At 42.6% G+C, this 15,290-nt stretch overlaps 1 protein-coding gene across 5 annotated transcripts in view; it reads left to right on the forward strand.

The window, feature by feature from the left end:
• KCTD20 (potassium channel tetramerization domain containing 20) overlaps positions 1-15,290 on the forward strand; it is a 30,984-nt gene that overhangs the window by 4,745 nt on the left and 10,949 nt on the right. Inside the window, exon 1 of one of the 5 annotated variants that reach the window (XM_074925279.1) lies at positions 8,686-8,776. The exons of 2 other annotated variants lie outside the window; for them this stretch is intronic. In XM_074925279.1, the coding sequence (XP_074781380.1) occupies positions 8,766-8,776 (11 nt within the window). In that variant the 5' untranslated portion in view covers positions 8,686-8,765. Of the gene's footprint in view, positions 1-8,685; positions 8,781-8,821; positions 8,884-15,290 lie in introns of those variants that run through there. 2 more of the 5 variants (XM_074925283.1, XM_074925282.1) reach the window with 2 other exon arrangements.

Below are 15,290 nucleotides of genomic sequence, written 5' to 3' on the forward strand. Positions count from 1 at the left end.
CAGGTCTAGAAATACTTGGAGATTATGGTTTTTTAATCAAGACCTTGTTAGCACATACCCATGGAACTGGTGATTGGTCCTTTGCAGCAGACTGGTGACCAAACCTGGCTGGGTTGTAACGTACCAGGACCCCAAAAGGCAAAGTGGGCTTTCACATGGGTGTGTTTCAGAAGTCTCTTACAGGGAAATAATTACAGATGCTCTAAGTAACTGAAGTCCTGGGACTTGCCTTCTCTATGTCTCATTTCATCAGCTTTTGTGGCTGTTTCTCCTCCTGTCGCTTGTTCCAGTTCTAATTTGTGGTCGTGATGTGTCCTCTGACCTGAGCAGAGACTGTATGCTGGCCTGTGTGGGTTTTGGCTCCACTTGTCAGAGCAGAAAAGAGGGCTGGGACTTCTGAAGGGCGGCTGTTTCATGAGCACAGAAATTGAGAAGTAAAATCAACAGCTGTTAGTCTTAGAAGGAACATTGAACATGGGCTGTAGTTGCTAAAGTTCAACATTCAGTAATTTTGTCTGCAATCGCGGGAGTTGTTTTTTTCCTGACTTTGCCCTCAAAACAACCTTTAATGTGTTATGTACAGCTATCAAAAATGGTGTTAATCCTTCGATTGCTTCTGAGCGTGGGAATGTTCCATCATTGCATCGGTTTTGCTGCTGAACGCACCAATATAGTAATACCCTTGTGAACTTTAAATTGGAACAGGTTGTACATATCCCACTGTCAGAGTGGCTAGAGAACTAGTCAGCAATTCACTCTGAGAATAGAAAACTACCCGGGATCCTATACTGAAATAGCTAAAAGAAGCAAAAAAAGGGGCAAAGGAAATTGAATAAAGATAGAGGAATGAGAGCACAGCTCAGTGTGTGCCTCTGCCGTTTGTGGACAAATAATATGTATTAAAATTTGTTAGTCATACTTTCAGTGGCAAAAATGTGTATTACAAGAACTGGGAAACAAATGCAGCTACTAACTAGCTCATAAAACAGTGCTACATCCCTGACCTGTGTGTTGGGATGTAGTAGTTTAGTTCACTGAGAGTTTTCAGAAGGAAGTAGAGCATGGCAGCCATAAAAGTGGCAGAACTGAACCTTGTGCCTAATGCTCATCTCGACAGTGTGAGAACGTGCAAGTCCAGTGGCAGTTGCTGTTGTGACAGCAATAAGAAACGGTGTGTAATAATTAGTAATCCCTACTGCCAGCTAATGCTTCTTGTATGTAAAGTTTGGGTAATGTAGCTTTGAAAAACAGATTAGGCAGGCAAAAATAGTGAGGCCATATTTAAAAAAGAAGGGTTCCGTCAATAAATATAATTCTGGGTCTAGAAAGTGTAGCTGGATCTCTTGGAGCCCAGCCCAGTGGCTCACTCTGCTGGACAGCAGCTGGTCACGTTTCCTGATACTCATCTGTGAGTCCACATGATGCTGTAGGATGTCCTGTTGATTAAGCATATGCCCCAACTTTAGTGATTTTCTCAGTTTAATAGTGATTGACATTCTTTTTCTCTGAGTGGTATTTGTTTTATAACTTGAATGACTGCAGTTCTCACTTGGTGTGTTTTGAGAGCTTGGAGAAACTGGAGGGAAAGGTCCACAAAGGAGGTGAGTAGGGAAGAGCAGGAAGAGAGAAACCCTTCCCAGCCACTGCGTAGCAGCAGCTGAAGGAACAGTTTCTAGTAGGACTGGAAGTGAGCTGGGTGGATTTTGCAAATTCCCCAGTTCATGTACGATTGATGTCATCTGCTAGTTCATCATAACTGGTACAAATAACAGAGGAAAACAGAATAAGGAAGCTTTAGCCCATGTGTAAGATGGCTAATTTCTTCTTCCTCTGGGTGAGTGGATTAAAAATCATGGCGTTGCATAACCTCCAGCCATGGAAAAGGTTACATCTGTCTGGAATGTTATCTGCTGCAGCACTTGGTAGTTATGAATGAGTTCCCTAATCCATTGACATAAATGTTCTGGCAGGCACTTGCAAACCTTCTTGTGGCCTAATGCTTTTTGAGAAGACTGCCCTTCATCAGGTGTCAGGACTGGTACAGGCTTGGGAGAGGGACGCTTACACTAGCAAAGGCCTTTTCTACAAATATGGTTTTTAGAAAAAGACTTTACTGCATGTGTTGAGGAGGAGTCTTTGGAAATTCAGAAAAAATTTGCTTTATTTCTTGTAATTGTTCGGGAGGCCAACTAAGGAATACAAAAGAAATAAAGATTCTTTACATTTCAGTAAGCGCTGACTTGCTGTTATGATTTGATATGACGGAGTTTCTCATATATATAAAAGCACAATCTTTTTTCTTCAGGCTGTTTTCTATAGGATCTACTTTGCTCTTTTTCCTTTGAGACTAAGTTGCAAATATGAAAAGTCGTAAGATTATTCAACGATCAGATCATAAAATCAGATTATTCAGGTATATTTGTGAAATGCTTTAATATAAAGAACCTCAAAAACTCAAGTTTTTGCTCATATCCACAGTTTCTGAGATCCAATCTCACAGTGTGTAAATTATCTAATGTTTGAGTCATTTTGGACTAGATGGGTTTTAGCTTTTACCCTTAATGCTGCTTATCTCTGGATTAAGCTGTACTGCACAGCAATTTAAACCCTTCTTTTTGAGTATGATCGAAAGCCATTGGTTTGGATGCTGCACTAATGGAGGAAAATACTGATCACGTGCATTTCTTGGACATGTGGGAGAGGAGCTTTCTCATTATCACCTCCCAGAACAGTCCCCCCTTTTTGGATCCTGTAACGGGGCCTGAGCCTGTGTGTGCCCCCCTCCCTGCAGCAACCTGTCCGTGTTCGAATGCAGGCGTGAGGCTGGGGTCAGACGTGCTGCTCTGGCTGCTGGTGAGTGGTATGAAAAGGTTGCTGTGACTCAGCTCTGCGGCGCTGCTCCCAGCCTGAGGAGATGGCAGTTCCCCTCGCAGGGCTGTATGATGTGGCACTCTCAGATAGACCTAAATGAACCTATTTGATAGCGAGGAAATGTGGTTACGTGCAGTTTTGCTGCCGGGCTTGAGGAGCAGTGATAAACAGCTGGTTTTGAGATGGTTAGCTTTGAACGAGCTGCACAAGATACTGAAGTGAAACCAGTCTAATTATGTCTGTTACCTAATTTTGGATGGGCAAGGGGAAACTGGATTTCTGTTTACTGGTAATTATAAAGCCGTGGAGAGCTCAGTGCATTAGGGCTGTGCTATATTTAAATGGTACCCTGTCTGTCAGATGTTCCTATTACAAAATGTTCTTTGCCAAGATCATGGGGTGAGCCTCTCCTTTTAAAAGGTGTTGTTGAAACTCTTGGTTGTTTTCAGAAAATTGGTAAATATGCCATGGCTGTGGCATCTGTATCTGTCTTCGCTTTGTGCTATTAAGTCATTCCAAGACCCTTTTAAAGGTGTTGTAGACAACTACGGGAAATGCCATTTCACCACTTGTACAGTGGATTTATTGCATTTCTGAAGGATGAAACTATTGTTAATGCAAAAAATAGACTCTTCTCCAGTCTCTCACCCTGTGTGTTGCAGTCACTTGGTGCTATCTTTAATTAGGAGACTGTCACAGCTGAATTAAAAATAACAATTCAAAAGAAAACCAACCTCCTGTGAACTCGGGCCAGTGTGATTGACAGTCATGAGACTTAAAGGCTTTACTTATCCCCAGAGGAGCTGGAGCCCTGACAATGAGCATACCAGCACCCTCGTGCTGCCCCGGTGCTGTCCCGGTGGGAAGAAGCATTCACCCACTGGTGTGGGGTGTGCTGAGACTTCTGCCCATGCAGGTTTTGGTCCAGGTTTGCCACCAAGAGGTTCACTTAGTGATGGTGGTTTCTTGTAAGTGCCTTGTTTAGTTGACAGCTAGACTGACAATAGCAAACTCATTTCATGGAGTTCACATTAAGAGCTCTAAAATGTCACGGTTTTGGTCATGTCTGGGATTGAGTTGAAATCCTAGGGCTAGAGAAGAGCTGCTTTGTACATTAATAGACCCTTTAATTAGCAGGCTCCGCAGTAAGACCTATCTTCTTGTTAAGGATTTATTAAAATCATGCATAAGCTCTGCTAGTGGAATATGCTAATTTATTTGTGAATCTCTTGGATTATTCAGCAGAGGAGTTGAATGTTCCTCACAAGGTCAGCCTTTGAAGACTGTTTCCTTTAAATAAATAAATTTTTAAAAATCCTAGCCCTTCTTTTGCTTGTTGTCTTTGAGATGAACGCTCATGAAACCAGCTGCAATTTTGACAAGAATATTGATGGGTTTACTTGCTTGTCAAATTAAAAATGAGCTGGAGTGGACTGTTCTGGAATAGACTTCAATTTTAGAACTTTCCACTTTCAAGAGCGACCTCATTTAGTGCCCAAATGGGCATCTTTACTTTGCACAAACACCTCATTATGTGTGCTGAAATAGGTATCGTCTCTGCTTCTTCAATTTTATAATTTTTTTTTTTAAGTGGTATTTTTCCTTTTTTAAACTTCCACAAAATACAGCTACAGTTCCTGGCTAATTTTGCTGAAACATGACACTAGCCAAATATTTTTGTGAAAGAATTATTAGTCATATAAGGAAGAATGTAGTGGAATATTCTTAGAAAGTGTTATAACTATGCTTGACATGTAAAATATTTATCCAGACATGTAAACAAAGCAAGAGGTGTCTTGCCAATGTACCATTGTAAACCTTAGTTATTTTGAAATCTTGAGCAAGATGTTTTTCAATTCTTGAAAATAAGTATCAAGTTCTGTGCTGACATAAATTGACAGAGTGCTAATGGTTGGCTTTACCTAGCTGAGATTTTAGCCCCTGCTTTTGGGTCCCTAAAAATAAATCGAGATGTGTTTTCCTGAAGAGCTGCAATTGTGCGAAATAGAACTCTACTGTTTGTTTTGGTTTGGGATCAGTTTAGTATTACTTGTAGAGTTCACTAATGCGGCTGCGCTCTAAAAGGTAGCCTTATGTTTTGGGTTTTGTTATTGTCTGTATCTTAATGAGAACTGAACAGCTTGTTTGGTTCAGAGAACTCCGTTGTTTCTGCAGACAACGCTGATAGTCTTTGCTTTGGGGTATGTCCTAAGGGGTGTGTCAGCCCTTTGGCTGGACGGGGCTGTAGCTTCGGTGGCTTTATCTGAACTGGCTTCCAGCAACTTGCCCTCCTGAGGGTTGTGGTGAGATACGGCAACACCTCGTGAGGATGCCAAGCACTTACCCTGGCAGGGACCCCATGGCAGCCTGTCTCGTACCAAAGCTAGGTAAAGACCTTCTGTGCCAGGTTATGACTCTCAAGTTTTGCCAAGCCTGGTTCTGCTCTTCCACATTGGCCACAAGCTGCTGGTGGAGCTTTATTCAGTGCCAGGCCCAGAGCACCAGGGCGCTGTGCTGCCTGTGCAGGGGCTGGCTGCTGGGCTCTGCCCTCTTCCCGTTCCCGTCCCCCTTGTGCAGCCTCTTCAGCCCTGAAACGCTGACAGGGGTGTACAGCAGATCAGAGCTTATTCAGGTACATCAGCAGGCACTGAGCTCCTCCTGACTGTAGTACGGATGAACCGCTTCTTCAAGATGGGAATATTTACTTTCAAATTTAATTGCATGTCATGCAGCTTCCCTGGTTTTGTTTTCTTTTTTTGATGCTGTATGCTCTGTTACTCTGAAATCTCTTTGGTGAAGAGCTACTGTAACTGCATTCAACTTTCAAAAATCTGCCATCCATTGTTTGGTTTTCAAGCTGCTGCCATGTAATTGGTTAAAAATGAATGGCAGTTGGAGTTGTAGCAGATGAGCTGGGAGTGAGTGAGCAGTTACTTGTTGGGATCCCTTCCAGAGAAGGAAGGTGGAGTTTGAAGCTGCTCGCAGCCTTTCTAAAATAAGAGTCAAAGCAAGTAGGTGCTTTTTGCTATGGATGAAACAGCAACGAACTTTTTTTGTAGGAAACTAGAAGTTCAGTAAGTGAGGAGAGGAATTTTTAGTCTGAATATTCTTTCTACCAATATTCTACTGTAAAATAATTCACTCCTATTAAAACTGTTGTGTATTTCAGCATACTCTGATTCTTAATACACCAGTCCTCATCTCAAGAGGATCTCCGCTGGCTAGTTGCTATGCCAAGAGCAAAGAGGGTAGTTTATCTGTTACAGTGCTGCAGGTTGGTGTTGGGACCCTGCACTGCAGGTCAGAATTGCAGGTGGTGGTGGTGGCAGCAACAGCTCCAAGTACTGGGCTTCAGGTGGTGTCTGCAGCTCCTGACTCTCCTGAGGCCACTGTGGTGAAGGAGACAGGAGGGGGTTATGGTGTGTTCAGCCCCTCAGTTGTGAGCTGGTGTTAATTTGTCCCCTGCTATTGTCATCTTTTCCACCTGCTTTCTAAGTGCAACAAGCTGCATGGCTCTCGAGCATTGTGTGCTCTGGGTGGAGTTTTCACAATCCTGAATGATGGTAACCCACCCCACCTTCCCTGGGACAGTATGCCTTAGTGATTAGAGGCTGTTGCTCTTCCTTTACATCTCCCCAATCTCCTTAACAGGCTACAGGTACTTTCTTGCACCTATATCTGGATAGACTAGATAATTGGGCATTAAAAAATTAAAAGCTTGCACCCAAACCAAAAGTAATAACAAGTGCTTGCAATACCTTGTATGTATGTACAGTAAAAACATGAGTTACTGAGTAAATTAGTGACAACTTGGTTTTATTATGTTGGCTTGATTGATTTGTTTTTAAGTGAGGTATCTCTTAAGGCATCTTTCGTTAATCAGGTGCTATGTAATCATCAGGCTTTAAAACTCATCAGTCCACACACGTGCTTTATCGCTGGTATGAGTCAGAACAAAAATAGTTTCTTAAGGTTCTGTTGCATTAAAAAAGATATATTATTGATGACATGTGGCTGATGTCATCTACCTGGACTTGTGCACAGCATTTGACATTGTCCCACATAACATCCTTGTCTCTAAATTGGACAGACATGGATGTGACGGGTGGACCACTTAGAGGATAAGGAATTGGCTGGATGGTTGCGCTCAGGGTTGTGGTCAGTGGCTCGATGTCCAAGTGGAGAGTGGTGACCAGTGACATTCCTCAGGGGGTGGTGCTGGCACCGGCACTGTTTAACATCTTTGGTGGCATGGAGAGCGAGATGGAGGCACCCTCAGCAGGCTCCCTGCTGACACCGAGCTGTGCGGTGCAGCTGCCGCGCTGGAGGGAAGGATCCGTCCGGAAGGACCTGGGCAGGCTGGAGAGGAGGGATGTACAAACCTCATAGAGTTCAACAAGGCCAAGTGCAAGGTCCTGCCGTGGGTCGAGGCAATCCCAAGCACAAACACAGGCTGGGCAAGGAGTGGACTGAGAGAAGCCCTGAGGAGAATGACTTGGGGATGTTGGTTGACAAGAAGCTCAACATGAGCTGGCAATATTCACTCGCAGCCCAGAAAACCAGCTGTGTCCTGGGCTGCAGGGAGAGAAGTGTGGCCAGCAGGTCGGGGGGGGGCATTCTCCCTCTCTGCTCCACTCTCATGAGACCCTCTGCAGTGCTGGGTCCAGCTCTGGGGGCACCGACAGCAGAAGGACACGGACCTGTTCGAGTGGGGCCAGAGGAGGCCACGAAGATGCTCGGGGGGCTGGAGCCCCCCCTGTGAGGACAGGCTGAGAGAGTTGGGGGGTTCAGCTGGAGAAGAGAAGGCTCCGGGGAGACTACTTAGAGTGGCCCCCCAGGGCTGAAAGGGGCTGCAGGAAAGGGGGGGGGGACTCTGGATCAGGGTGTAGGGATAGGGTGAGGGGTAACGGCTTTAAACTGACAGAGGGCAGATTTAGATGAGATGTAAGGAAGAAATTCTTCCCTGTGAGGGGGTGAGGCCCTGGCACAGGTTGCCCAGAGAAGCTGTGGCTGCCCCCTCCCTGGAAGGGTTCCAGGCCAGGTTGGACGGGGCTTTGGGCAACCTGGGCTAGTGGAAGGTGTCCCTGCCCGGGGCAGGGGGGATTTAATTTCCCTTCCAAGCCAAACCATTCAGTGATTTTTAATTCTGTGAAATTGTGTTTGGAGCAGTCTCTGAGCAGTCCAGATATATCTTAGGGGAAAATATTAAGAACAATGGGATAGAATGATTTAATATTTGAACTGATAGAGGGTAACATTTCCAGGTGACACAAACGTGGAATGCCTGTGCAATGCTGTGCGTAGGCAACCCAGGCTCTGCGGGAAGCAGGTACCTACTGGGGCTCCTTAGCAATGCATCTTAGGGGGAGTTAATGTATCAAAATATCCTCAGTTACTGTAAATTTGTTTGGGCCCAAGTCCAAGGTCTTCTGGACTCAGGAATCTGTATGTACATGGCTGTGTACGTACTCAGAAATTCTGGTAGTTAATTCTTTTCTGCCTGCATAAGGGATGTGTGGCAGGAGTGTGTTTAACCATATGGCATCAAGGATTTAATAAAACCTTGCCTTTTCTACCACATAATTCCTGCAAAAACAGGCTGAACCAGGCATCTGGAGAGACAGATTTGGGGGGGCTTTTGCCGAAAATAGAAGGCTTAAAATAAAGCTGTTTGCTACCATACAGGCTTTTTTCTATTCAAACTTTTCAAGAATCAGCTGGGGGGGAGACGGGGACTTTTAAATTGAAATATTTACATGAATCAGACATCTGGGCTTTGGGGGAGTGACCATTGCTGCACAAACAGTTTAAACTCTGAAGCTTTGCTGTGACTTAGTGCTTCCCTCTATTAAAGAAGGATTTCAGGACATTGGTGCTGGTAGCACTGAGAACATATGAGCCGCCAGTAAGTAAGGAGCTGTGTTATTCGAGAGGGGGTGCTTGGCAGAGGGTTTACTCCGGAGTTACAGTAGAAACGTGGGTGATTGTTTCTGTTCAGAAGTTCTGGTTGCTGTAAGTATATCGGACTTGGGGTTAGAGCAGCCTCAGAAATACTGTTGTCCTTATGCTTTTTTGTATAGTTCATAATTCAGAAGCTTGACTTCTTGTAGTGTAGATGTAGGAATTGGTGTGAATTCGAAACCAATTTAAATTTAACTGCCTAAGAAGAAAAACTGAGAAAGAAAATAGCATTTTAAAATCTAAACAGTAGGTCTTGCTTTTATGTTTTGTTAAAACGTGGGGTTCTTTTCTGAAAGCTTTGTAAGTAGTTTTGCAGAAAATGGTGGAGCAGAGAGTACAGGGCAAAATTCTGCTGCTATTGCTCCAGTTCAAGACTTTTGCAGAAGTATTTGTGGTTTAACCTAATACAGGTGAAGACAAAGTGTAACTCATAGGTGTCACCTGGCTTAAAACTTTATTTAGCTCAGTATTATGTATTTTAGCAGGGGAACGTTTGTTTTTCCTGTTTCTAGAGAAGATGATCCTGCTTAGATTTGCAGCAGCTCATCTTTCACCAGGGTTTTCCCCCCTTACCCTGGTCAGATCTGCATACTCCAACCTTCTGTCTAGAAAGAAGATAACATATTCTGTATTAGCCAGCTTTATTTAAATTGCTGACTGAATTTAACCAGATAGCACTAGCACAGCTGCCATTACTATGGTGTTAAGAAGCTCTCTATGAGGATCAAATACAAGAATTACAATTTTTCAGACGACTGTCTTAAACCCTACAGAGTGAAGAGTGGGAATAGCCTTTTTAGGTGGCTTGGTTGTGCTCTTTAACACTAGTACCTTTGAGCCTCATGGAGCAGAAGTAGCCCTAGCAAAGCATTAACCTGTTGCCTGATTCAGAAATTGTGTTCCCTTCCAAGACACGCAGTGGTAGGATGTTTTTGGATGCATTTCACCTGTTCACTTGGTGAGGCTGCCACGGTATGACTTGACTATTTTGGAAAAGCCTGTAAGAGGTCACTCTGAGTTAATAAATCTCAGTGAGTTTTCTGCATGTGTTGGTCTTGGTGATTATAGGTTGGCAAAAGAAACGATGCTGTCAGTGGGGGGCACTGATGGGGGTCAGTGCTGTCAGCAGCGGTGTGAACTTTCCGTGTGTAAACCAGGCTCTGGCAGTTACGGGAGGACCTGGTGAACCACAGGTTTTCAGTCAGGGTGTGGATGTGCAGTGTTAAACCATCAAAACCATACTGCAGACTGTAGTTTGGAATTGCATTTGTAGAAACAGTGGATTTTTGTTAAGACTCAAGAAAACGAGTAAGTCTGTAAACTTTGCTAACAGTGAAGCACTATGCACAGAATAGGAGAAAACAATCGAGCGTTTCATCAGCCTTCTTGCTGTCTCTTGCCAGAATTTGCAGGCTGTCCTGCATTGCATCAGTCCTGCTGGACATTATTTTCCATCTATATTTCAAACCCAGATGGAAAATGATTCCTCTGTATATTGATAGAGTTATTTCATAACAAGGGAAAAGCCTTTTGTAATGTGCCCGTGCTAGTTCAACCTATAAATCATCCTTTTATTGTCTGGTTATGTTTGTGTCTATAGCAGAAAATGAAACGACCATTAGTAGGTATGAGAAAAGCATGTTAAAGGCTCCGGGTAGATTTTCTATCTGATGCAATCTGGGTGAATGCACCTTTATGTTGTTCTCCTGTGGTACAGGCGTATCTACAGGTGCCAGTGAGTGGCCAGCCTCAGCCCTGCCGAGTCTCCCGTTGCCCCGAGTGTCCCTTGTTTGGTTCGGTGCACAGGGCAGCGCCTGGGGCTCAGACCCTTGTGCTTGTCCAGGGCAGCTTCCCTGCTGATGTGAGACTTCACGCATGGCCCCTCACCTTCTGGAAAAAGATAAAAACTGATCACCTAGACAAGTCTTATGCTTGAAAGAGAAATAGTAAGTGAGGAGCCATGTTTCTACTTGACAACTGGAAAAACACTTTTAAAAAACCACCTGCTATGAGAATAAGAGACCCTCTGAATCTTAAAATGTTTAAAGATTGTAGAATTTGGGTGAAAGCAGGAAGTAGGATTTAAAAGCAAGATGTGTCATTGCTTTAGAAGTGCCTTTATTCTACTGTAAACTGCAATACTGACAATGTTGGCCCATCACTCACCTTTATTTTTGAGTAGGTTAAAAAATCGATAGGCTTGTGTTTACTCCAAGCAACTTGTAAAAGCAAAGGCAGCTCCTTGCAGTTTAAACTCTAGAGGAGTTATATACAATTTATACTGAAGATGTGTTTTAACAGGCAAGTTTTGTACTTATTTTGTCTTTTCCAATTTCCTAATGGTGCTGTTTCCCTCTTACTAGGAATGCAGAAGGGAACAAAGCAGAACAAAAGACAGGAGGCTCTGTAGAGCAGGCACAGCCTGGCAGGTTTTTTTTCCAGTGCCCTTCTGTGCTGTTTCCTTTTCATACTTTCTCCATTTTATTTTTTAAAGCCTTTGGGGACTCCCAAGTTACAGGTGGAGGAATGAACAGAAGCTGGGGCCAAAATTCCTAGCGTTAGACTCCAGTCTCATTCATTCAAATTCAAACCTGCTGTTTTCGGTGGATTTCCTTCATATTTACAGAATGAGACCTCAGATCTGATCTCAGTCTTAAATAGAGCAGAAAGTTTTACTTTTTGCCTTTCTAATAGTTAGATTTCTTGTTCTGTACAGGCCTCTGGAATGCTTCCCTGTGACTGGGGAATTTTTATTGCCACTGAACTGAGCTGACAAGCAGTATGATTATTTTTTCTTTTCTTCCTTTCTCTGGGGAAGTATGTATCTGATGATGAAAAGCAAATAGTTTTAATGAAAATTAGAAAGTTGGATTGCTGCCTAATTGCCAGTATGATATTTTTTCGTAGCAAGTTTGATTGCTTTTTTTTTTTTTTTTTTACTTAACCCAATTCCAAAATCCTGTAGGGTGCACAAGAACAGACCAGCTGAAAGATGAATGTGAGTGGTTACTCCATGAGAGAGGCCAAGTGTACAAACTCAGCATGGTACAGGGCTGGCACAGCTGGACTGCGTCTGGCCTTCAGCTGAGAAATCTGCACCTTGTGTGCCACCCAGGGAAGCCTTGCCCAGCAGATCTCTCCTGGCTTGGGTATCTCTGTGCTGCACTCCCATTGTGGGTTAGAGGTACCCGATACTGATTCGCTAATATTTATCTTAAGCATGTAAGATTTCCCTTTTTTCTCTCCAGGGGAGGAATTAAATAATTGATAAGTTGTTTTTCTGCTTTTATGTTTAGAGGAACTTTTGGCATATTCCAAGAATATCTTTTAAGAAATTAAAGCAAGGCAAAACTTTTTTGAAAGACGTGCAATTGTATTAGAAATACATCTTGTTCCAAAGTAGTAGACTGTAGAATTAGGTCAGGCACACCCTGCATACGCGTGTTTCCTGCTTGCTCATATTTCTGAGAATAATTGTACATGGGAATGTTTTTGTAGATTTAAAGGAGTGTTGTCACCTTAAAAATGAGTTGTTTGGAGTTTTATTTAAGTCATTGTGGTTATGCTGTGGTTTAGGAAGAGTGGAAGATTGCTAACTGTCTGATTCACTGCCTCAATGTGCTGCTGATCCTTCTTCGCCATTCGCAAACCGAGTGGTGAAGTAAGGTTACTCACTTCTACTATTTTTACTCTCATACAGCTTCCTCCTTGTCGTGCCAGATGCCATTGAAGCAGTGCATAAGCTGTTGGATGTTAACAGTAAAGGGCTTTACTTTTCAATGGATTTTGACAGCTCAGCTTTTCATTATTTTTCTTTGAATTTTCTGTGATGTTCTGTGAACTTGATACCTAAAATATTTTATCATGGCTCTTAAAAAAAAAAAAATCCCAAGGGTAAGGAACAAGTAATACAATAAAAAGTGAGGAACCAGCAAGTCTGTACTGATCTGTTATCTTTTTGCTTAATAAAATGTCTTGTATCTAAATGGGTTTTCTCTGCTGGACATATTACTGCATTTCTTTTACTTTCTTACTACTTTCTTTTCTTTGCACACATCACCTATGTAGTGTTCATGTTGGTCTGTACAAGTTAAGCCATTCAGCTCCTTCCAGTAGCTGGATGAGAACGGTATGCTTTGTGAAGTGGGTTTGGACGTGCCTCAGATCTGTTAGGATGGGGAAGGATAATGTGCTGAAGATCAGCCCAGCCCTTTTTACTTCCCAGTACGCTTCCCTTTTTTCTTAATTACATAGAGCAAGGATCAGCCTCTTCATCTCTGCAAAAGGATTGTATCATGAATTGTTTGTGCCAAATATGCATTGCTAAGTAAAAATGTTTCCAATTTTTGTTTAAAAAAAATTAAATATCACTTCCATATTTTTCTGTCAACAGTGTTGTCTCTAAACAAGTTCAAATAGAGGACTTCACTGTGACCATCAGCACGTGATGCTTGTTCAGTTGCACGGCTCATTCTTAACATTGTGTTCTGGAGGCAGGAGGGACTTACACGCTCAAAACAAGCAGCTGGAGTCAGATGTGAATTTTGATTTTTGACTGTGATACTGATTTCCTTAAAAAACAAACAACAACAACAACCACTACAAAACAAAACAAAACAAAAATTAAAAAAAAAATAAAAATTAAAAAAAAAAAAAAAAAAAAACCAAACCAAAACTTCTTTAGTGCTGGGCTTTTGATATTCATGGTTCCCAGCTCCTCTGCAGGCTGGTCCCTACCTGATCCTTCAGAATCTGAGCATACAAACAAGTTACTGTGAAGTGAGCTAAGAAGTCAGGGTGCTTGTTTACTGCTCATGATCAATTCGGGGGTACCAGCCACTTTATGCTTACCAGAGGGTAGGAACGTGCATAGAAACAGACCTCAAAAGAAGATGGTAACCTGTTAGTATTTGTTCTGCTAACCACAGGGTGATTGCTGGTGCATGGCCAGGGAGCTTGAGTAGTGAACGTGCTAAAAGTCAGCGTAACACCTAGTTAGTGGGCATGAGACTTTGGCTGGCCCTGAAGATTATGTCTCTTTTTCTGTGTCCTTGTTCTCTCATAAAAGACTTCCCTGCAGTGCTTCCCAGGGCTGGTAGGAGGAATGAGCGGTTAGTATTTGTAAAAAGCTTTGAAGATGAATAGTGCTAATTATTATTTATAGGTATTCATTCTCACCACGGGTAGTTCACCTTGATCCTGGGCATGAAAGGAAACCAGGACATTTGTAAGCTGGTCAGGCATGAGTATGGCCTTCTGAAGTCTTTATGTACTAGTTTCCCTGCTGGGTTGTATGTGTGATTGCATTATATTTGTCATGTTAAATGACTAGTTTGGCTATTTCTTTTACCAGGCATATGTGTTAAAGGAACCTTACTCATTTTCCTCAGTTCTGCTGACACATAATGGGTAGGATTTGGGCATGTCAGGAGGGGACAGAAGACAGGAAAATGCCATTAGCCTGGCCCAAGTCGGATTATCAGCAGGGTTGAACATTCACCTGTCTGTAGATTTAATGAGGAAAGTCAGATCTAATGCTTGTAAGAGCCTCTACAATTGCAAAGAGCATCTGTTTCTGAATATTCCCATCTCTGCAGTTTTTAGCACTGGTGCTAAACTTGGTGTAATAGAAAAGAATGAGGAGAAGGGTGCCAACAGCTGGGGTTCTTCTTCCGAAAAATCCTGTTTAGCAGATTAAGCAGCGAAGGGTGGGGAAAAGATCAAGGAAAACTAGTGTAATGTAGTTCCTGCTTATCTGATAATATTTCTGTAAATAGTTGCTGATATATTGTAGTAGAGAACTCTGCTGAGTGGTATGCAGGCTCTCTTGAACTGCGTGTGCATTTAATTCAAAGTTTAAGGTGATGAAAAAAGATTGATTGTCAAGTTAGAGATGCTGCATTCATCAAACCCAGTTTGACTGTTGTGAAAATTCAGTCTGTAGGCGTTTCATGCTATTTGATATCACTTAAATATGGCTTCTAAGGCAGACCTCTTGTGAAGTTATGGAGTGTAAGTGTCCCTTGTTACAGCTGCTCTTTGCCTGGATATAAACTGTTTGTTGATCTGACTCCCTGCTTAAATTTTCCTCTGTGCTAAGTAATGTATTAAATAATTAAGAGATTGTTCAGACAGTGCAAGGGGAGCTTACTGACAGGACTGCTGCAATGGAACACTCTTGAAAAAGAGGCCTAAGAAGTAAATTTTATGCTTATCAGGTTTTCTTAATAGAGTTCTTGTCAGCTCACAGAGCAAAGTCTGTTCCAAGCAAGTGCGTTAGCATCTCAGTTTTATCAGAGAGCTTGTTTCTATATGGAAGTATTGGGGGGAAAAAAAAAATAGTTCCTGAGACACAGCCCAGTATGTTGTTTGTGTTCCTCCCAGCGATTAGCCAGTCTCAAGAACAACTCCTCTTAAGGGCTTTCCCAAGATGATTAATTGCATATCCTCTCAACAAA

This window comes from Athene noctua, chromosome 23 (assembly GCF_965140245.1).
Source record: "Athene noctua chromosome 23, bAthNoc1.hap1.1, whole genome shotgun sequence".
NCBI classification, from domain to species: domain Eukaryota; kingdom Metazoa; phylum Chordata; class Aves; order Strigiformes; family Strigidae; genus Athene; species Athene noctua.